The sequence below is a fragment of the Lytechinus variegatus genome, chromosome 12 (genome assembly GCF_018143015.1).
Source record: "Lytechinus variegatus isolate NC3 chromosome 12, Lvar_3.0, whole genome shotgun sequence".
NCBI classification, from domain to species: Eukaryota; Metazoa; Echinodermata; class Echinoidea; order Temnopleuroida; family Toxopneustidae; genus Lytechinus; species Lytechinus variegatus.
Window position 1 is genome coordinate 30657437 of NC_054751.1, and position 24428 is coordinate 30681864.

At 36.9% G+C, this 24428-nt stretch overlaps 1 protein-coding gene across 1 annotated transcript in view; it reads right to left on the bottom strand.

The window, feature by feature from the left end:
• Positions 1–4076: 4076 nt before the first annotated feature.
• LOC121425734 (transcription elongation regulator 1-like) overlaps positions 4077–24428 on the bottom strand; it is a 43324-nt gene continuing 22972 nt past the window's right edge. The window contains exons 9-19 of the mRNA XM_041621908.1: positions 24014–24144; positions 23724–23875; positions 22565–22764; positions 21849–22057; positions 20754–20904; positions 12313–12489; positions 11773–11940; positions 9586–9765; positions 8999–9082; positions 7971–8071; positions 4077–7606 (exon numbers count right to left, since the gene is read on the bottom strand). Coding sequence (XP_041477842.1) covers positions 7402–7606; positions 7971–8071; positions 8999–9082; positions 9586–9765; positions 11773–11940; positions 12313–12489; positions 20754–20904; positions 21849–22057; positions 22565–22764; positions 23724–23875; positions 24014–24144 — 1758 coding nt within the window. The 3' untranslated portion in view covers positions 4077–7401. The remainder of the gene's footprint in view (positions 7607–7970; positions 8072–8998; positions 9083–9585; positions 9766–11772; positions 11941–12312; positions 12490–20753; positions 20905–21848; positions 22058–22564; positions 22765–23723; positions 23876–24013; positions 24145–24428) is intronic.

The window sequence follows — 24428 nt, forward strand, 5'->3', positions numbered from 1 at the left end:
TTCAGGATTCCTTCCGACCGCCCGGTAAGGTTCCTCCAGCTCCTTCTCTTAAACCGACGGAGAACGCGCACATCGACCCCTCCAAACCATTCCAGGACGAAACCACCCACCGCGCCGAATTTACCCCGAAGAGCATCCCTCTCAAATCCCAACCCCGCCACACGCCGACCCCGCCACCAGCCAAGGCCAACAAACCCAAGCGGGAGAAATCTCAATTCATGACGGTGTTCAAGAGGGACTATGTCAAGCACAACACCACTTATACTGACCATAGCTACAAGCCGAAACGGACCTACAGGCGAAATCGTAAGTAAATACACGACACTTGTGCAGGTCCTGCACTAAAATAAAATTATGAAATGTACTAAAATGTTAGATCAACCCTTCAACATACCGAATGGCTGAAGAACAATATTCGGATGCTTTTCTGTAACACTTTTGAAGTATCTAAACTCTCCCTTTCTTAACCAGTTCTCCACTTCCCTTTATTCTTCTCCCTTCTCACTCTTTCTTTGATTCAGTTTTCTTTTTCTTCATCATCTCTTCCTCTTTCCTCCTCTTATCTTCTAGTTTGTTCATTTCACCCATTCGCCATAACATTTTCCTCCAGTTTTTTCCCCCTTTGTCTTTTTCATCCCATTCCCTTTCCCGTCTCACCCCACATGCATGTATTTCAATGTGTCATCAATTAAAATCAATACATGTTTTTAGATTGCCTTTTCCTCCGAGTTCCTCCAATACTTGATGTGAGTTTTACAAAAATATCAAAATCACACAAACGACGCTGAAAGATTATCCCAAAATCAGCTTCATTATAGGGTTTGTTGTTCCTCGATTCCCAATTTGAAATCCCTATCCAAATGTCATCATGGTGCCTTCCATGGCCACGCCCAGATTTATTTTGCATACATTTCATCCAATCACAGCATCCAAGTTTGATGGAAGGACAACGCACCGCATGTCATACCAACCAATCCCGTTCGTTTCCATGACGCCCCGCCCAGCCTGGGCCAATCGTGATAAGGCTGTGGTCGTTTCCAAAGCTCAAAGAGCTAAGCTCGATCTACTCACTTGTTATCAGGTGAGTTTTTAGGTTGGGGGTGGGGGTATGGGAGGAAGACAGGGCCCCGTCTTACAAAGAGTAAGTTATGATTGATCCGATCAATCTCAAGTATATGGCAATCCATCAATGTCATAATTTTTTCTTCAGAAAATTTGCTCAATGTCCTTTGAAATCAAAGAGAGGCATACTAAATTGTCCAGAAAAACAGTGAATGTATGAACATACGTGATTTCTACAAAATATTTTGAATGTGTATTTCAGATATTGCCGCTGCTGGCTTTCCATAGTTGCGGTTGATCAGATCAATCGCAACTCTTTGTAAGATGAGCCCCAGATATACATGTATACAGATAAAGAAAGGAGAGGGAGGAGGGGGGAGATAATTTTCACAAATTTGTCTCATGAAATCTAAGGTAGATGTCAACATAGCAATGTAAATTAATAGTCATTTCATAGGAGTAGAAATAAAACGATAAAAATCGCTGTTTTTCATTTTCTCAAAAAAGAATGTCTATTGCTTAGGTATATTTCTAGAAAATCAAGGACACCAGAAACTTTGTTTTCCCCTGGAACATGATGAGGTTGGAGGTATAAATTCAATATCCAATAAAGAAAGGATAATAGTAAAATAGTACTTTTTAGTAGGGAAGGGATAATTCTGGTATATATATATATATATATTTATATATATATATGTCAATAGCTATTGCAATTAAGACTAATACTTTATTCTTAAAAAAAAACGTCTGTATAATGCTATTCATACAATCTGTTTTGTTGACGATACTTTAAATGATCCAGTGATGACATATGCAACATTCTTGTGTTTCTATTCCGTTGCCAATTTTAGGATTCCTATCGGGACCCAAGTCGTATCATCCCGATGGAGAAATGCCGAGGGGTCACGTACAAGGTCTCCAACAACCTGGAGGGGTCGGGTGCGGGAGCTTCCGGGGACAAAAGGGCACCAATGGAGGATACAACATCCTATAAGATGAGCTACATACCATGGGGAAAGGCTAAGAGGGCAGAGTCATTCAAAGTAAGTGCACCCGGTGTGAATGGTGTAATGGAATAATACATAATACACTAATTCAATAATTGATGCATTCACACTGCAACTATAACAAGTAGCCAAACTTGTACATTGTAGTTTTCTTAAAAACATTTTAATTTCTTAAAAGAAAAAAAGCTGTAGGCTAATCATTGTTGGCGAGTTTGCTCCCCCTTTAATCCGACCTAGGCCGGGGGGGGGGGCCTCGGAGGCCCCCTCTTGCGTCTTGCGTAACTTTTGAGACCAATTTTGCGTCACCCGGGTACGTGATTCCGAAATCACGCAACATTATGTAAGTGCATGTCAGACCGAAAATAGCTCATAAACGTGATTCTGTGTACAAAGTCAATGCAAATTGTGTTTTCAACCAAAATTCATAAATGTTTGATTGTTTTTAGTTTTGCTAGTCTAAATGTATTCATTTTATGATTTCTATTATCAGAAGAGTCCTCAACAAATTTCATTGAAAAAACAATGAAAAACAAAAGGTCAAAAAAACAAAGAAATACATAAGAAATTGCAAAAAACAATATAATACATAAGAAAATGATTTGATATCACAATTTTTTTCATGTACTCTTGCTAAGGACACCACAAAGAGTTTCTATACCAAAAATTAGTACATTTGGAGCTTTATTTAGGGAGTTAGAGGAAAAAGTATGATTTCGCATACTAATTACACATAAATTAGCATAATCACTTAATAGTGATTCGCATGAAATGAATTACTATACAATTTTGTAGATTATGTCCCAGACAACCCGCGTGCCAATTTTCGGCGCGATCGCGCTGTCGACGGCCAAGATCTTAGGGGGGGCTGGGAGGCCCCCCCCCCCCGGCCATAGGAACTCCCAAAATACCCCAGCCTATATAGAGTTAAAGGCCGCTTGCTTATTTTTGTGGCTATTTGCTAATTAGAACTTGCAAGATTGTATAACACAAAATAATAATAAAAAACAATATTCTATAATCATAAATCACTTGATATATTTGCAACCAAAAAAATAAAAAATCAGACACATGTATATGTATATTGGAGAGATTTGAGAATACAACGCAATATTACCAAAGTATGCATTTTAAAATAATTTCATTGTCATTGCAGTTGCAGCAGCCCTATATGATACCCACTGCTCCATTCTTAGGAAAATCAACGACAGGCACCCATTACGTGGGTATCCCAGCACCCCCGGCCAAATCCTGCAAGCCCCCCACCAGACCCCGCTCCGGTCCGGGTAAAATGAGCAGCTTGACAACGTACAGGGCCACGTTCGGCCGCCGTGCAGCCAGCTGTCCTCCACCGCGAGAAGCCGAAGGTTCAGCCTCGGCGTCGCAGGTCTCGAGGGCGGAGAGGACGATCAAGCCACCAGCCGTGCCGCCCAACACAGCCACCAATAATACACCGGCAGCATCCATCTCTAATCACGTCTAATTTTCAAGATTAATTCAAGATTAAATGAATTCTGACACCATTGGGGGCAAATTTTGTCTGCATGGGTAGCAATAGCATTAAGTACAGTTTAATGAAATGAACATTAATCATTAATGATTATGAGAGCTTATTATTTATGAGGGATAGGTAACGATGGTGTCGGACAGAATCGAGTCTGAAGTTAGATGAGGCATATCATCACATTTTTTGGATCAGTGAATCGATTTAATATTTCTACGACGATTTTCCAAGTTGGAGCTATTATCTTGATTAAAAAGTAGGGATAATGAATCGAATGCAATGACAGCTGTAGGAAATCATCAGCATTAATAGCAATATTAATATTATGGTGCTACATATGACGAGCAATGAAATATTTTCATACTTAAGAATCATGATAAAATATTGCATTTATACTTCTATCACAGACAGCTATGTTGACCATGTTTTAAAAAAAGGTCACTCTCACTTAATCTTGCTCAGCTTAAATTCACAGTGTACTGGAAGAAGACCAGAGAATAAAGCACTCCATTGAAAAAATCCTTACCTTTATTCCATCAAAAAACACAACAAAATAGTACAACATTGACTGAAAGTGAAGTTCATTTGGATCTAGAGATGTACGAACTTTACATAATGTTTAACAGTATCTTACTTTTTACTCACATACAGTATGTAATAACATATGTCTTGATATGGCCTGATCATGTATGGAACAATGTGAGTGACATTAAAAAATAAAATTTAAAAACAAATCAAGTGTGAAGGTTATAGTGAAGTTTTAAGCAGTGTGAGAACATACAAGTTTTGAGTAGCCAAGCATGGTGGTGTCCCCATATCCATTGTCTTTTAGCAGCTACAGGGCTGGGAAGGATTTCACATTGGCTCTCACAGGCCCCTGTAACCCGAATGTTTGCGATGGATTGTAAATGTGAAAGGACAATTCCAATTGGTTCCTTGTCAGTGTTTTAAACAAAATGTGCATACAACTCTAATTCTGATTGGCCATCGATATCAAGGGATTAATTAAACAATGGCAAAGGTGCTGAGTGAGTGGCAGTTGAGTTGAATAGTGGCTTAGACATCTAGAAAGGTGCCTTAGCTTCTTATGTATATCTACCAGTTATTTCTAAATCAAATAGATTAAATTCATCAGCTAAATTTCCAACATACATGAAAAAAAGAGATATTGGCAAAGTGATAGTTGTAGAATTAGCTAAAATACCCCCCCCCCCCCGCTACCTCAATCAAGAATTATTTCAATTATACTCGATCAAGAATATTAAATTTAATAGCCTAACTCCTATAAGCCAGGGCAGGGGGGGGGGAGGGACAGTTGGAGTGTACTGCCCCCTCCAGTATATCAAGGATATCTAGCTGCAATGTTTCAACATTTTCTGCTCCAAATCTATAGATCATCTGCGACTGAATTCACTAAACAAGGCATGGACAACTAAGCATTTAATTCATACCGAGGGAAACAATTGCAATCCCTCCACCCCTAACCTTTCTCCCCATTCTACAGTATAATCATTATTTGGGTTAACATTACAAGAGGACTGATTCCATTAAAAGAAAATATCCTACAATAAATGTCAATTTTGTGGATCAAGTATATATTTCATAAAAGCTGTAAGTTATGAAATACTTTACAAATGACTGGTGATCCTTTCTTAGGTGCTAAAACAATATAAATGAAAATTTGGTGTACATCATTTACAATGAGAAAGGATCACAAGTCATTAACTTAACGACACTAACATACAGCAACTTTAGGAGAGAACTACCAGTTATGAGAATTACTGTGCAGTGGGGATACAATGCAACTAGAATGATTCAATTTCAAAGTAATGCTGTCATACAGGTTTTTCTGACAACATAATTCATAAAAACAAAAAGAGTAAATACTAATTGATGTGCCAGTAATTAAGATGTATTTAAGAGCTATAAAATGCTGAATTGAACTTCAAATTTGACGTTAGTATATTTGTGATTTAACTTAAAATATTCAATTACTTGTAGTAATATTATAAATAAAACATTCATAATTTAATTGACATGACGAGGATAAAATAACATTTCACTCATCAGTTTGTAAATTTGGTTTTGTCTAAAAAAAAAACCATATACAGTCAACAAATTAGCATCATAAGAAGCTTGTTATAAAATGAAGCGTTTTATACTCTTCTTCATTATGACTCGCAGAAAAAAATTTTGTTCAAAAATTTACATTGGAATTAATCAGTGTCAATAATGATAGTATAGACATAATGTACATTTCATTAGCATTATTGGAAAGCTGAAATCACAAATAATAATTCTGCACTTTAAAACACTTGCAAGAAACGGGAAGAGAAAATAATTCACAAATTGCAATAACAGGACTTCATAAATATAACAAAATTAACAGAGTTGGTAAACAGTTATGCATGATGAAAATTGAGATTTTCGGGGTGATAAATTTAAGCCTAAAATCGATTTGAAAAGTTATAAACCTGAAAATCAGGCATAGATCAAAGGAAGAAGGGGGGGGGGGTTGGAGCATGTGACCCCCCTTTCTTTAGACTTTGTTTATGCAAGTCAGAAACTCTTGTCCCACCTTCTGGTATATTCTTGATTCGCCCCTGGTTGTGACTGTTGAAAAAGACTGCAATAACTCAAAGTTGCTTGTGATCACAGTTACAGTGTATGAATAGCTCAAAATTCTCATCATTCAGCTGCAGATATGGTCAATATTTTAACCAATATTTTCACTCTGTATACCACTTAATTCCAATTCCCCAAGGTTGTCTACGGATAGCACCCTGATTCAGTGTGCAACAGTTTAATGTCTTCAGCGCAACTGCATAGTCACATCAGAATGACCAGTCAAGCTGAAAAATATGTACAAGGGAATTCTTTTTACAACACCATCCAAAATCTTTTTTGGATGGTGTTGTATTCTTCACAATTAAGTGCATTCATTCAGACTCAGAACTTGAACTCTGTGGATGCACTGAATCACGCTGAATAATCACTTTATAAATGCACGAACTTCCCACAACTTCAGAAGGGCATTCTGTTTGTAGCAAGAATTGCGATCTCATCATCTTACAAACATGAAACATGACGTGCAATTACAACATAACAGCACAAAACTGGATAGAATTAGAAAGACCATAGCTGGTATTTTGAAAATTATTTAATCCGTTATCTTAATTTATTGTCACAAGATGACAGAAATGAGATGCACCTGAGGCTTTACATCGTACACTTTTGTCATATGACCAGGTCCAAGGACACACTGCCACCTATCAAAAGAGTGCTTTCAAATTCTATTACAAGATTTACAATGGTAAAGATTAGATTAAAGATCAAGAAATATTCAGACGACCGGCCCATGGGCCTGATTGCGGAACCCTTATTATGGTTTCCATAGCTTCTACACAGAATTCCAGAAAGAATCTTCCATTTATAGATGCCTTAGGTATCAGCATCAGCCTCAATCACACATGGCGGCTTCATTCAGGCAAAAGTGATACGTTCCCATTCGGAAAGCCATTCCTCAAGGTGCAATCGGCAACATTCTTAATAGTCTCATCAAAATGCATGCCCGTTGGTCTTACAAGCTAGGGGAACACTTCATCCACACCCGTCCTTGGAACCTAGTCCGGTCCTTATCAGGTAATAACCTTCGTGTCTTCCACTGTGATGGGCGGGGCTCAGCTCATTTTACGTGGAAACTCCACAGGTGTCCATGGACTAGTACCCATTGTGCAGTCAATCTAAGTAGCTATAATCAAAGTATAGACGTTCTTAATACTGTCCTTTCAGGAACTGACGGACCAAGGTTCACTCCAGCGAGCCGGATCCTCATTTCATGATGGATCTCCTGGACGGTTCCGAGGCCGTCGGGGGCGGGGGAGGTCCGCTCCGAGCCACCTGGTCTATGTATTCCATCAGCATGTCCTTCCTCTCGTTGGGAACACAGTCCAGGATGAGGTACCGCTTGTCCTTTTGCAGGACCTTCTCAATGTCCTCAAAGTGCTGCTTGGACTCCTCGATCATCTTCTTGGACCTAGACAATGCAACCAGAGATGAAAAAAATGATTATCTGAAGAAAATCACCAAATGGTATAATTGCTACTTGAAAATACACCAGCTATGGTAAACCACACTTCAAATTCTGTCATTGATTAACCATGTAAGCCCAATGGACAAGAAAGCTTGACTAGGGTACATAAACAATGAGTATTATACTGATAAGAAATTTCTAATTTATCAAGTATTCAATCAGGAAAAAGAAATAAAAAATACACAAGATAATATTTAAATTTAAGGAGGTCTAAAATAACAGAAACAAAGAAAAAAGTTATTAAATAAAAGCACATGTACATAAATAAACAAGATTTCAAAAAAAAATTAATGTATTATTCACTTACTTGTATGTGATGAACTTGGTTTCCTTTAGAAGCTTCTTGAAGGCCACTCTACTGTCATAATATTTCTCTTTGATGTAATCATCAAACTCATGCTCACGTTTCTACAATCAAAACGACAAAATATCATGAGGCGCAATTAAGAAACCATTCATGCTGAGGAAGGTTGCAGCAACACATCAGGTTCATAATTCAGGCAAAAGTAAACTTATGTAAGCCTGATGGAATTAAATGCACCAATATGCTTCAAGTTTGTAACAAAATTTGGCAGGAAAAGCTGGCCATGGATACACCACTGGAGTATTTCATGGATGGTATGTTTAAAATCAAAGGTAAAAGATAGTAGTTGTAGCTAGGCCTTGTTGTAGCAAACAATTATTACGTGAAAAAGTATTCAAAATCAAGGTTCACTGCCAAAATATTACCGTACATCAAGATCTGGTACATTAATGTAAACTTATATTTGTAAAATTATGAAATCTTAGCTCAAAATAGATAATTCTGATGATCACTAACACAGAAAAGCATATGTGGGACGATGTATTAAAATTGCTTCCAAAAATACCAGACATTTGATGGAATTCCGTGCATATTTTGCTCATTTCTCGGCAATTCACGAATTTTCTTCCAGAGCTATTTGGCACATATTTTTTCAGTTATACATACAAACACTTTGGTGGTAATACTAATTTCATTGGATTCTGTTCAAACTCTTTTTGAGATCATTACCACAATGGGTATTTAACTTTAAATCTGTCAATTCATCTTTCTTTTGTTCTTGAACAGAATACAGCATACACAGGTAACTCCATCAGAGTCATGGGTGATTCACTCCACCATGAAATATGAAACTGAACTTTAAGAGGCAAATAGAGTCATTTCAGATTACGTCATAGTAGGAGGAATAATAACGTGCATTAGACCATAAAAAAGTCAATAATTTATCAAGATTTGATGCACAGGTTTCGTTTGTTTGTCCACCATAATAATGTCCATTTGTGGGAATGCTCTTTAGAAAGGAAGAAGCTTACCCTATCGCTAGAAGAGAACTTGGTGAAGCGAGGGTCTTCCTTGATGGCCTTCCTAACTTCCTTCCACGACGATGTTAGCTCAAGCTATAAAGATGGGGAAAGATAAGGAATAACAATTGGAAACTCTGCTTAAGAACCATGTCATGCTACGTCACACCAAGAGAACCAACTCTGAACTGATCAAATGTTTAAAGTTGCTAGAGCAGGTTTGACTGTAAATCTGCATCATTTTTCTTTATATTGATTCTTTGACACAATCAGGATCAGAGTGTAGTGGTCCAAAACAAAAAGAGCTGGGGTAAAAAAAATGAAATTGAAAGAGCACCCATATGTTTCTAAAAGGAAAGCTTCAATAAGCTGAAAATCAAAAGTAAAAATGGCTGATATCAGCTAAAAAGCTGAACTTTTACACCACTGTATATTCATTGTCTTTGAGTAACTTGCTAATAATCCAGCCATTTAATGATTTCACTCATTTTTATTTCATCATAAATCATGGAAATAATAGCAGCATCATTTCAATTTTTATTCCTTTTTTCCATTCAGCAGAAAATAAAATCAATGTGACTCAATGCTCATTCACTTACGGACTTTGTCTCATCTAGAAGTTCCCTGAACTTTGATTTCTTCTTGCGAGATAAATTGCCAACGTGCTCGTTGAAGATCTTTTCTTTTTCATCTCGGTCAAGCAACTCTGCCAGCTTCCAGCGGCTGTCTTTTCTCAGAGAGCGCCTGGTATCACGCCAGCTGGCATCGGAGTCACGTACCTGGTTTGTGGAAACGTACAGTGAGCAATGAATTGTAAAAAAAATTCTAAAATGATTGCCAAGCTTTGTGTTATGGCCCCCTGGTTTGTGGAAACACACAAATAATTGTTCATCATACAAATGAGAACTCTTCAAAATAATGTGAATTATTAATACATGCTTACAGAGCAGCTATAGTAGATCGCAGACTAGACTTGATTGTAGAAAACATAGATTGAACATGACTTTGTAAGTAATTTTCTATTGTTTGATAATCATGTTCTTAATTGATAAATACAAGAAATAGAGACTACTCCAACTTCCATTTCTCCTGTGGAATCTAAATGAATGAATAATCTGTGTATTTCCACATTTCAAACATCAAAATAATAAATGGTTTCAATAAATGTTAAGAAATCAATATATAAAGTGGAGTACAATGAGTATCTCACAGAATCCTCTGAATTTCATGGACAATGCATTTTTCAGGCCCAAAATTTTGAAATACAAGAGTGAAAATAGCAAAATTAAAATTAAAATATGCATCACTGGAAAATCTGTCTATCATACCTGTATTTGCCGCACTTTACTTTCGTACTTCAACCATGGAACCTTTTTAAAAATCAGCTTTTCACTATTTGCAATTGCTTTATCATTTTTCTACATGTCAAGGAATCATAAAGGAACTCAATGTTTTAGAAAACAGAAGAGCGCAAAATTTGCTGCTTCGAAAACAAAGCACCGAGTTGCATCTTTGAAAAATATAAACTGGGAACTAAATTGATTGATTGATAAAAAATTAACGACACTATCAACATATGCATGTCATATAAGTGTCGGACAGTTAATCTGGAAAGGTTACTATAATACAGTACAAATTACCCTAATGCAACTTTACAAAGGAACAGGATTATGAATTAGTAATTATCAGTAATAAATTAATACGTTAACTACTTCCCTGGGATAACTTCCCTACTCTTTACGAAAAGAGGAGGAGGTTTTTTAACGTGCAAATGGTGTGACTATCCTTTAAGGTGGTGTCACACCTTGGCGTTTTAGACAGCGTATGCCCGACGTATCAAAATTTCTCTAAAACGTTGGCATACGCTGAACTTTTTTCAACTCTGGGCGTATATTTAGCGTATTCATAACGAGTTGGACGTATAAATAACGTATTAGTAACTTATATCGAACGCTTCGTTAACTTATAAGTAACGTATTCCAACGAATGCTTAGCGTATTGCTGGCGTACACAACTTATGCCCTACGATAGCCTAACTTACGCATAGCGCGCGGCAGCGTATTGCTGACGAACACGTGTCGTAGCCTATAAAAAGGCTGCCACTCGACTATTCAAATCATAACCGCACGATACATCACCTATCAACACCACCGCCATGCCGAAGAAAACTCCTGTGAACCCCACCTTTATATACCAATTCCTATAAACATGATAAACGTTGTCAATACGCCATTATACGGTAGCTGTAAGTTATAAACACGTTCAGTAAGTCTTGTGGTCGTCTGGAGCACGTCTTCATACGTCAATATACGTTGGAGTTAAGTTACACATACGTTCAAAGCACGTTACTCATAGGTTAGAAGTAAGTTTTAGGGTACGCTGGACATTATCTCGACGTATATCGACTTATGAGTAACTTACGAGTAACGTGTGTCAACGTGTATCAACGATCGCGTAACTTGCCTACATACAACTTATGGCCCGCGTATGCGGGACGTATGAGCCATACGCTGGCATACGTCGAAAAATTTTGTGCTTGCACAAAATTTTTCGACGACGACCTCGCCGTATGACGACGTATACCAGCGTGTTTTAGCGTACTCTTAATGTATGCAAAACTTACCCGTAACGTTTTCGACGTACGCCAGCGTATTCGCCAAATTCCTCATACGTCGGGCATACGCTGTCTAAAATGCCAAGGTGTGACAGAGCCTTTACACGGGACCGACGGCTCCGAAAGACTAAGACTGGGAACTAAAGTAAAATCAATAATTGATTAAACTCACCAAGTCAGCCAGTAGAGCATTAAAATGTTGTTGGGCTTCATCTTTTCTATACTGATCCCTCTCTCTATCAAGCTCCTTCTGCTGCTCAGTCCGTGTTCTCTGCACCTCCTTCTCGCGCTCACGCAAACTAACCTCGATGCGCTTCTGCCTCTCCGCATCGTCGTTATTCTGAAAAAAGAATGTGAGAAAATCACAATGCCCTGACCGAGATTCGTATCCATGATCAGTGCTCTACCAATTGAGCTTCCCAAGCTCTTGTCAAGGATATGCAACATGCTAGCCTATTTCTTTTTTTTCACATTGAACATGTGATTTTATTAAACAGGGTGTAAAACCCTTAATATCTTCAGATTATATCTTGTTTCACCAGCTGAAAAAGTTTAGAGGTCACATTATATTCCAATTTCCTACTTTAAAAAAAAAAGGTCAGCCAGATAGGTGTTCCATACATGTACATGGAGCAATTCTCTGATATGCCTTTATTTTCTTGCAAGAACCGCTATAGTAGGCCATAAGATGCATTGTAGAAAGAAAACATACCTTGAAATGTTGGTCGATGAAATCATGGAAGATGTCCTCCCTCTTGGAGCTGCTCTCGACGCCCTTATAGCGAGGGTCTGACTTCATCAGATCCTTGACCTTGCTCCAGCGAGTACTGGCAGAGAACTTCAGCTCCTCCTTGTGGTCCTCCAACATTGCCATAAACTCCTTCTTCATCTGTTGTCATGGCAACAGATGCAAAATGAAAGAAAGAGACAGAAATTAAATGTTAGTGGGCATTCTACTGTAATTATGAATTTTAATGATATATTTGACAATTCAGTCAAAATGATTTTCTAGTGATTATTTCTACATCATGCATCTGCTCGCTCTTGCAATCTGGGTCAAAGTTGATAGAAAAAATTGATAGAAATTAAAATTTCTTAGGCTAAGTATCTTTCAAAAGCATTTAGCTTTATGTTGTACTAAAATTTTAAAACAGCAATCCAAAGACCTGCGGAGGCAAATGGTTAGATTTAAATTGTGTAGACAAGTTCTCTCAAATAAGAATTAAATAATATCAAAAAAGAATAACATTTCTGCGAATGCCCTTTAAATCAAACTTGAGTTCGATGAAAGTTTCTTTTCAAATCAATTTTTTAGGGCTAAATTTTGATATCTCCAAAAACTTCATTCATAAACAGTAAAGGAGCTAAATGTTGAATGTAAAATGTATCTGGTGAATTGCTCTTGGCAATAAAAAAAGATTAATGGCACAAGTTGGAAAAATAAGATTTTCAGTATTTGAGAGAACAAGTCTAATGAAGAAACAAATAACATATATTATACTCTTTGTACATTTTAAACAAATTTAAAAAGAAATTTGATTCACACATATTTAATACTAAGCTGATTTCATTTTAGAGAATGGACTACAGTATATTCTTTAGAAAGCAATCATAAACATGTAATTTGCAAGTTCAGTGTTGCATAAAATGTTTCAATAAAAATTCCAATCATGTTTAAACTGATAAAAAATGCTGATAGGATCATGTCTACAATATCTTTCTATTGCTTTTTCTCTCAAGGATGAATTTAATTTCCAAAATTTCTCACATGTTGATGTAGTATAAATAATGGATGACAGAGAAATATGCATAATATCTTTGTTCTAAAAACCCATTACAGATTAATCAGCAACACATATTCCATGGCCTGTTACTATGGGAAGAGGTGTCCTTATGACGACCAAATGATTTTGCTTATCGAGACTCGCCAATAAGAATTGATCAGGAAATTGAAAATCGGACTTACATTAGTGTGATAATATACACGAGATGCCTATCTGTAGCCTGAAAAACAATGCACAAATTCAGAAATCGCTACATTAACAAGCATCACCTTTGCGTTTCCCTACATGGTCTATTGCCACCAGTAATCTACATGTAAGTGGATTGTAATGACTCAAGAGCTCAATGCATTTCTCCATGAGTTTGCTGGAATGGATCACAAGTTTGTGTCAAATTCTCAGCGTTTTATGAGAAAATTAGTGAAAGATGGATTTAAGATAACTATGTTAGCTGTCACCCTCCAAAACCAACAAGTTGCCCAAAATTAATTTTGAGATTTTCATTGAGCTTTAAAAAAGCACATCCTGGTAGCTTGCCAAATTGATCATCAATAACCCCCACAATAATACTTGGTTGAATGCAGGAGAAATATAGTGAGAGCTTCCAAGAATATTGAGGACAAAAAAGGTTTGAAGTTTGGGAGTTGTTGTAACTTCAGCCATTCTCTGGTCTGATAAGGTCAAATGACACTCCCCAATAGCATAATAACATACAATATGTGTTGCTGTTTAGGTCATTTCAAAGTTATATCACAACAGATTCATTTATCAACACTGTACATATATATTTCACTAAAACCTTCCTTAATAATAATGTAATATCAGATCAACAATACATTAATATATACATCTGGAATGATTAAAAACAAAATTTGGTTATCTGTCACAGTATAAGATCAAAATAATAGTCATTATATCACATTTCAAGTAACATGGTATTATTTCTTTCAGCAAACATTCATTAGTGATGAAAATTCTTTCCCTAGATCCACTTTTACAGGGACTGTTTGATGTTTGGAGTTTATCAGGAAGCAAATGGTCAGTGATTTTTCACTAAAAAATATATATTCTGAGTGAATGAAATGTGAGGACTTCAGTAGCTTGAAACAGTAATCAGTGAACACATTGACTATTTGTTTATCTGAAATGCTCATATGAAATACATCCAGAATAAATGAAATTGCTTTCTCAACATGTAAAATGGAAAATTTTGAATGGTTCAAATAAAAATCTCATGAATAAGTTGTGTTTTTTATTATTATGTTACATGAAATGTGATTAAAAAAAAGAATGCTCCTTTGCACATTGGATGGCCAGAGACAAAGAGGAGAAAAATATTGTCATGGAAACAGTATCAAACTATCGAAAAGAGGAGAAAAATGATGGGATGTCGTCAGCACATTGATATGTCCCTTGTGAGTTTTACCATCTCCCCAAAAAATCTCCATTTGGTGTACCGGTAACATGAATTATACAGTAGAAGCAGTAACAGTAACAGTAGTAGTAGTAGTAGTAGTAGTAGCAGTAGGGGTAGTAGTAGTAGCAACAGAAGCAGTAGTAGTTAGTAGTAGCAGCAGTAGTACTACTAGTAGTAATAGTAGAAGTAGTAGTAGTAGTAGTAGTAGTGGTAGTAGTAGTAGTAGAAGTAGAAAAAGTAGTAGTAGTAGTAGTAGTAGTAGTAGTAGTAGCAGTAGCAGTAGTAGTAGCAGTAGTAGTAGCAGTAGTAGTAGCAGTAGTAGTAGCAGTAGTAGTAGTAGTAGTAGTAGTAGTAGTAGTAGTAGTAGTAGTAGTAGTAGTAGTAGTAGTAGTAGTAGTAGTAGTAGTAACAGCAGCAGCGACAGCAGTAGTAGAAGTCAGAAATATTTTAGCTTAAATGAACATCATATATTTATATAATACATTTTTCTTTTAATTCCTTTATTTGTAATCTTTAATTATACAAATATTATGGTATCAATGAACAAAGTTGCCTTAATAATTCAGTTTACAGTGCATTATCATTACCTCTCCTTTGCAGCAATGCAAGCTATCTTTACCAATTATAGAATATATCATTCAATAATGCTTCGATACGGGAAGCTCGGAATGGGTTGTAAAAAAAAATCTTGCAAACAAAATGTGAGAAAGGGAATAAGAGTGACAGGTAGGAGAGAAGGAATAGAGGCAATCATTAATAAGGTTGGTAACTTGGTAGGCATTATCATACAAGCTATTTTTCATTTTTCCAAGGGGATAAGACAAGCAGAGAGAGAGAGATACAGACAGAGAGGAGGGAAAGAGACAAGAAGTTGTAAACATGCACAATGAATACACAGTGAAAATTGGAAAACAAGTAAAATAGTAATAATAAATAGTGGAAAGGTGAAGAAATGTTAGTGTGGAAAGGGGGGAGTAAAATATGATTTATAGGGCAATAATATGTTATAAAAGATGACAAGCAATATAACATGGATAAAAAAAAGAGGAAACAGGCAAACCAGACCAGATGAAGTCAAGAAATTAAAGAAAACAACAAAAGGCTAGTGTTAACAAAGGAGGAAAAATAAAGGAAAAACAGAGAAGAAAGAGGAATTTCAAATCATATAAAACAGAATAGGAGGAATTGGAGAGAAAAAAGAAGAAATGACTGAGACAAAATTGGAATATCAAACAATGCATGTAAACAAGAAAAAGTGCAGTATAGAAAGTAACAAGACAATGGAAAATGACAAAGGAATAACTACATCATGCAGAAGATAGCATCGGCAGACAAGAAGACATTGTGAGAGAAAAGGGCAGAGAAAGTAAAGAAAGGGGAGAGATTAATGGGCTCATTCAAGTGCAAAGAAGCATTCAAAAAAATTCTGAAATACATAAAAATATATCATTTAAAAGAAAAAAAAAATCATTCTTCCACACTACACAGTCTGGGTTCACATTTTCTCGATCTACCATTTAAAAACTAACTTGGAACAATGTGCTGTACCGAATTTAGCTGGACTAATTTTGCAGCAGAAGCCATGAGGAGACCCGAGGGTCATTCCCCCCTTTGACACGACAGCTGAGGGAGAGAACGCAAGCAGGAATGATAGCTCCATTCAGCAACCCCGCAATCGCCATGGCTACAGGTTTGGATGGTCGTCATGACGAGATAAAATACAAGGCTTGTTAGGATTTAGGTGTTATCAATAAAGGTTCTTTTTGTCAGAATTGGGGAATTATTTCATTGTAATAATGATGCTCATGGAGGAAAAAACTATTGTTTGAACAATGGTAGGAGCATGCATTTATCAATAAGCTTTTTAAAAATTATTTTAATCAAAATTTTGTGTATTACTTCTGTCGTACAAAATCAACATTACAATCACAAGATAATTTGTGTAAACTCAAAAAGTAAATAATCTGGATTCTTCAAGTCAGAAAGCAAAGTATGATGTATGAAAATGGTTCTTTTAAGAGAAAATGAGACATGCAATGCAAGGAAAAACTGAGGGAAAATACAAGATATACAAAATCAGATCATGGAATTCAAACCTATAATCATGCACCAAAATATCCAGTGATCATATTCATATTTTTTTCAACTTATTTTTAATATACTTAATTTCATAACAATAATATTGCAACCTGTGGAGAAAACATTTTATCTTGAACATATCAACATATTTAACTTCAAGCAATAATGCAGGATAATGAAAACACAAATTCATAAGAGTGAACAGATGTTGTAAAAAATAATTTAAGAATTAAAATAGATCAATTAACTTTCATACCAGTTTGAAAAGACAAAATTGCAATTGAACTGTCTAACAATACAATGACATTTTTTTAAAGACAATTATGTAATTGAACATTGATTCATTGCTCAAATATTTGTCTTATTATCAATAAAGCATGATCTTCAATCATTGTTCTGAAAAGCACATACATGTATTCTTGGAAATTAATATAGTAATCAAATATTTTAAAATAAATAAGAATGCTGCAAGGGAAAGATTAGACATAGCAATTAAATCATACATCATCATATAATTTCAGTAAGTAATAAAAGTAATATATTATACTTTTCATTAAAACATGTAATATAATAAATAGTTTAAATCAACTTTATAAACAACAACATCATAAATATTTGTGCACAAGTGTATTTATTGTGTATTTGAACTCAATATAAAAATAATTCACAAAAAATCAATATTTCATCAAATCAAATTCAATATTTGAAGTAATAAGATGAACCTGAAAAAGAAATCATTAGGATTTAGTAGTGGACTGTAATATAGTAATAAAGAGTGGAGCAATACAACATAAACCTGCTAAATAAAAATTTTATTCACATTGTACAAAGTGCAGAACATAATATGGATGTTAAAATAGAAATATTCCATCAGAAGCCCTGGGCCACTTTGCAAAACACAAGCATTGATGGCAACTTTGCAATCAGTGATAACTTCCATGGCAACCTTATATATATTGGCAATGGTATAAGGTGGTATTTATCATTGATGACAAAATTTCCATAAAAGGTATTGTTTAACATTGTGAGCAGTCGATTTAAAAAATTCTCAAACCAAGATGAAACATGTGTACCAGTACATGTATTGGAACTAATAAACCATGAAAACAACCATTATTGAGAATGAAAAGCTAAAACTACAAGGATAACCCCGATTTTGTAAATAGACGTCTTATAGATGCCTAAATAGTACATATAAGTGTATGGGATGAAATTAAGATGGTGTTTCCGGTCACTTTATATTTCAATTATTGAAGCACTTAATAATTGTTTTCGAACGCAATTTTTTCTGGGCTTCATTTTTGTAACATATCCTAGACACAGGTGACAAGCGTGACCTTCTAGCTCAGATTTTTTAAAAGTCAAACTGATGTTAAACAATCACTTTAATGGAGTTTATGTTATGCAAGAGGGCCTGAGTCATATTAAAATGGGATTACTGTCCACAACAAACAATAAAACAAGATATTAAACAGCAATAAAAAAAACATATCCTTGCTCATTAAGCAAGAGTATACCTGCCATCTAAGAACCAAGAAATTATAGATAATAGAGTTTTTATGGGGACAAAATAAACTTCCTGCATTGAAATTTGAAAAAAAAAACAAAAAACATTTGACATGGAAAAAAAATCAATTTATGTAAATCTAGAAATTGCCTAATTGAAGAGGAACAGCCGACAGGTATACATTATGGGAACATTTTAAATCATTAGGAATGTTCAATGTAAGTTGTATTCATATAACAAAAAATGTCTACCGTAAGTAACGGTGTATTAACCGCACCTTTTTCTCGGCGGGATAGAAGCAAAAGTCGGGGGTGCAGTTTATACACGGTGACGGGTCTGAGCCAGCCCGCCGTAACCCCTCCCGTACATGTACGATGTCTGCCAGATCACAACACATCGAGTGGCCGGGCGTAGCCGCCCAGGCAATGTCGTTTAGAGGGGTATGAGCCGAGGGTAATGGGAAGCAATTATTATGATCTTAATCAAATATTGTCCATAACAAACGCACCCACCTTCATGACACTAATTTTGACTTTATTCTTGATTCAAAGTAGTGAAGTTCCCTGGCTAATTTAAAAGAGACGCCAAGCATACTCGGTAATATTTTGTCACTGCTGAGCGAGAGTTGAGTGAGCTTAATTATTGCGTTGTAATGTGGTTGTAGTGCGACTTAAGCTGGCGCTATTCAAAGTCCTTGTTTTTTTTTCCTTCCTGTTTGCTTTTCATAAGATACCATGTAAACCACGCACGAGAGAGACGGCACGAAGCCGTAAAAAACAACTGGAAAAAATGTCAATTTCTTTGTTTCTTGAACCTTCCTGTAATCCCGTATCCAAAATTCATGCTAAGACATCAAATTTCTGAAAGTGATTGTGAGATTGTGATGCAAGAAATGTGAATGTTTCTTCCTCCTACGCTGGGAAAGACACAGATCATAATTTGATAAGATGTACTGGCATGACTGGTACTGTATCGTAGTTTGCAATGTAATGGCAGTGCTGTGTGTGTACACTGTGACTGTGAGGTGAGTGAGTGTATAAGTTGCCAATATTGTCGGCCGGGGACCGTTCTTTCTAACATTTGTAGATGAATTGATCAAGAACAGCATATTTCCGCATACCGGTAATCTCTTTGGATACTTTGAAATCTTAAAAACTTAGATTTTGTTTCTTCGTACATGTACCTCAAATATGCATGTAAATGTGAGAATTTTTTTTTTTTTTAGTCCAAAGTTGGGGGTGCGGTTAATACACGGGTGCGGTTAATACACCGTTACTTACGGTACTTCTGATAGTAGCTCTGAAAAGAACGCTATCCTCGTTGTTTTGAGCAGATAAGCTTTGCTCTTTGTCAGGAGAAGAGCAAAGCTCTCCTGATGAAAAGCAAAGCTTATCTGCTCAAAACGAAGAGAAAAACAGTTCTTTTCAAAGCTACTATCAAATGGTCTACACATCTCCTCTCAATGAAGAGTAAAAAATCCCTCAAAGTTCCTCAGAAATGACAACAAAACCTCTATTTTTCCCTAATTTTTGGTTCCTCCTAATTTTTTTTTCAACTTTTGTGGAGTTTCTCTAGCCTAATCTGATTGAATTCACGATGTATGGCAACCTCAAACATGGTTTAAATCCATAAAACAGCATGTAAGTATAATTTTTTCAAATGAATTGAAATAAACTGGGGTCTGACCAATAGCTCCAAATATAAATGGAGAAGGACTATTTTTTTCTCCTGGTCAATCTTTCTTATTACACATAATTTGGGGATCAAGGAAAGTAAGGCAACTGACCAATGAGACAATTTTATTGTTGATCAACATTCACAGACTAATGTTTCATGTTCTGAAATTTTACAACTCAAAACAGATCTCAGATTTGTACTTTAAGTAAACATTCAAGTACAAACAGCACTTGATAAAGGTTGAGATTAGAACCGTTCTATTGTGAAGAGCAAATATCATACACATACAGGCCCTCACACTTCGTGAGGAAATCAGAAAAACATGAATTAAAAAATCACAAATGACATTGCATCAATTCTGATTCTGCATTATTACAGAAGGCATTTATATGAAGTGCAATAATCAATGCAAAATATTTGTGAATTCTTGGCTTCAGAATAAAAAAAAGGAAAAATCACGGAAAAAAATTGATTTTGGCATAAAAGAATTATGAGAGCCATCTTAGAATTTGGAAAAAAAATCAAGAATCCACTCAAAGCTTAGGATGAAAATTCCAGAGCACGCATGGTTGTCAAATGTTGCCCCCACCCCTACCCGCATCTCTTGCCCCACCCCAACCCCATCTCTTGCCCCACCCCAACCCTATCTCTGGCCCCACCCCAACCCTATAAAAGGCACCAGTACTCCCTACCTTTTCAGCCTTGCTGATGCCCTCCTCTTTGGCTTGTCGGCGGACCTGCAGCATGTACTCGTTGTAGAGGCTCTCTCGTTCTCTCATCTTCTCGATGGCCTTGAACCTAGACTCCTTGCCATACTTTTGTGCAAATTCACTGAATGTGGTCCTAGGAAGGAAAGAGGGAGGAGGATTCAAGAAATCCTTTACCGATTTTACACTAACACGATGATCAACATCTTCTATAGTTATTGTCCATGGGGGCGCTGTGGTCTATGGTTACGAATCTTGTCGTCTTTCATGGCGCAGTCAAATTTCCCCTACGGTCGCCGTACAGCGAGTCGCAAACAGCTGTTTTAACATTTTTTGTACCAGCAACATACATGTACGGGTGGTTTGAATAAAATTAGATGAAACGGCTATTTTCGACTCACGGTATGGGAACCATAGGGAAAATGTGATTGCAGCATTAATGAGAGGGGCATGGGTTCAAATCTCAGCCACGGCTGTTTTCCTTCAGCAAGAAATTTATCCACATTGTGCTGCATTCAATCCAGGAGAGGTGAATGGTTGCCAGGCAGGATTAATTAATTCCTTGAATGCACCAAGTGAATTTTGCAGCTAGAGCTACAGCCGGGGTAATACATAGTGCACCATTTAATAGGAAACTAGATAATTGGCGCCTCATGAATGCTATACATTACTATTATTATTATCATTATATAAGTGATCCATGCACAGTGGAAGGAAGGGGTTGGGGGTGATTACTGCAGGTGAAAGATAGTACCAGCCATCTCTGTTCATCTTGGTTCACTTATTTGAATGGTGTTTCATATCAAAATTGTGAAGACATGCCGTTCTTATTTCAGCTTATCTTGCTTTCCATACCCATCTTCTATTAAGATAATCTTTCAAAACTGCAATAAGGGAAGAGTCTCTCTCACAATGCAATATACCAGAGTATAGCCTTGCCTATTTAGGTTTAAACATACAAAACTGCTGAAACCTTCTTCTTCTTTTGGGGGGGGTCTCTTTTGGAATTTGTTAAGTAATCATAAGTCTAGATTTAACACTATGATTCACTAAAACATTTACTCCTGGATGTTGGCTTACTTTGGAGTCAGTTTGGCCTCCTGCATGAGAGCCTTGAAGTCATCCTTGCTCTGTTTGACCTTGGTGGCCTTCTCCTTGCGCTCCTCGTCAGCCCTCGTCTTGATGAAGTTCTCAAACTCATGCTTCCGCTCCCGGGGAGTCAGGAGTAGGTACCTCTGATCAAAGACGATCTTGTGGAGCTCCTTCTCCCAGGTGGAGAACGCTGAAACCTGTAGGGGGGGATAGAGATGATAGGCAAGACATTGATATATATTTGCCACTCTCCAGCCAGGTGCAGTAAATACGCACCAGATAGGAATTCCATCATCATCATCATCATCATCATCACCACCACCATCATCACCACCACCATCATCATCAACACCATCATCATCATCACCATCATCATCATCATCACTATCATCATCATCACCACCACCACCACCACCAACCTCATCACCACCACTATCATCATCATCATCAACATCATCACCATCATCATCATCATCACCAGCACCACCACCACCACCAACTTCACCACCACCACTATGATAGGCAAGATGTTGGTATACATTTGCCACTCTCCATCCAGGTGCAGTAAATATACACCAGATAGAAAGAAATTCCATCATCATCATTATCATCATCATCTTCATCATCATCATCATCAACATCACCATCATCATCATCATCATCAACATCATCATCATTGATTATTGAAAAGGTGAATAACTCACCCCTCTCTCCAGCAGCATGTCTCTGAACTGCTTCTGCCTGATCTCAAGGGGAACCAGTGCCCTCTCCCGGGCCGCTTTGACCTCGGCCTCCAGCGCCGCTAGCTTCTCCGGATCTCCCTGGTGCTTGTCCTTCTTCTTCTTCTTGGCCTTGGGCTCGTGGTCCTCCTCATCATGGTCCTTCGTCTCCTCTTTCTTCTCTTCTGACGGATTGAGATAGACAGAAGAACAAAAATGAAACATACTCGTATGCAAGACTGGGAATTGTGTGGTGTGTACAGTGGTGCTAAAGAGTTAATGAACCCCACCAAACAATGCACTCCTTCATGCTGAGTGATGAATGTAGACAACGAAACTACAATGTCTAGCAAGCCCAGAGAAGCAAACTATTGACTGAAATATTTTACCACCTGACTTCGCAATGAAATATCTAAAACATGGCAGAACTTGAACACTTTAAAATATGTTTATTTCCTGGTGGGCTTCACTAACTTTTAAACACCACTGTAGGGCAATTCCATGAAATGATCAACCTTTTTGCAAGTCCGACCCCCATTATTCTCAAGTTTTACTTCACTTCATAAACTGACCAAGTCATGTTCCTTTGAGAGCATTATAGACCCTCAAAAAAACAAGAAATCAGAGACGGAACATTTCATTAAGGCCCCACATATAGGGGGTCTGACTGTAGGGTCAGTGATTTTCCGTTTTACCTGTGAATAAAATGGAAATTACGTTTGTTTTTCATGTAAAAATTCATGTAATTTACCTTTGCGAAATGGAATTCAGGTTTAGCTGTGAACATTTTCAGTGACAAAATGGAATTTTTAATTTTTAGATAAAAGTTAAAACAGAATTACAAATTTTAAGAAACGGAAAAGACCTTTTTTAAACGGAAAATCACTGTCTCTGTGACTGACTACCGTGCTTCCGATTTTTGGGCTGTTAAAAATTCTGTAATTTTTTCTTCATCTAAGGCATTTTTCCCTGATTTGAGATAATTCCCTGATTTTTTTTCCCTGACTGGAAAAAAGGAAAATAATTTTCCGTGATTTCCCTGATGGGCTGGGAACCCTATTAAAGGCGAGTCCCAAACGTAAATACATGCAATAGAATCTTATTGATTCATGTCTGTAAGACCTCAATAACAACATGCACTCACCTTTCTTCTCATCCTCGTCTTGCGGGGGCTTCTCCAGCACCATCCTATCAACGTCTGTCCGACCCAACAGATCTTCAGGTCTGTCCCACAAAGACTGCCTTGTACTGGGGTTGTAGAAGAATACCTTGCTATCGCCAGTCCATACCAAACACCTATCAAGGAATAGAGGTACAACAAGACATGTTAAAATCATAAAGCAAGATGTCGGGTACTGAAAAAAGAATTGTTGACAGTGTTGGCAGTATAAAGATTGCCCTCAACTGATTAAGGAGGGAGATCATTCAACTTACCATGGGGTGCCCGGGATGGGCTTAGTAGCGATTGGTTTTGATTTGTCCACTGGCTTCTCTTCTTCTTTCTTGGTTTCCACAACCTCCACGGGTTTGCTCTCCACAACAGGCTCCGACTGGTCCATCTCCTCCTTCAAATTAAAAAAAGAAAAACAGAAATAATCTCACTTTTGATAATTTTAAGATACATGTATTTCCCATTTTCTTCCTTTCTTTAATTCTGTATGATCCTCATTTAAAAAAAATAATAATAAATTTTAAAAATGTCATTTGTATTTTTATGGTGACATCGAAAGGGGGGGGGGCTTCCTCTCCCCTTTCCCTGTTACAAATCTCCAGAGCATATACATATATACACATTCCACAGAGACACCTGTGCATGCACATCCAAATGCAATCCTAGGGCAAAGGAGTT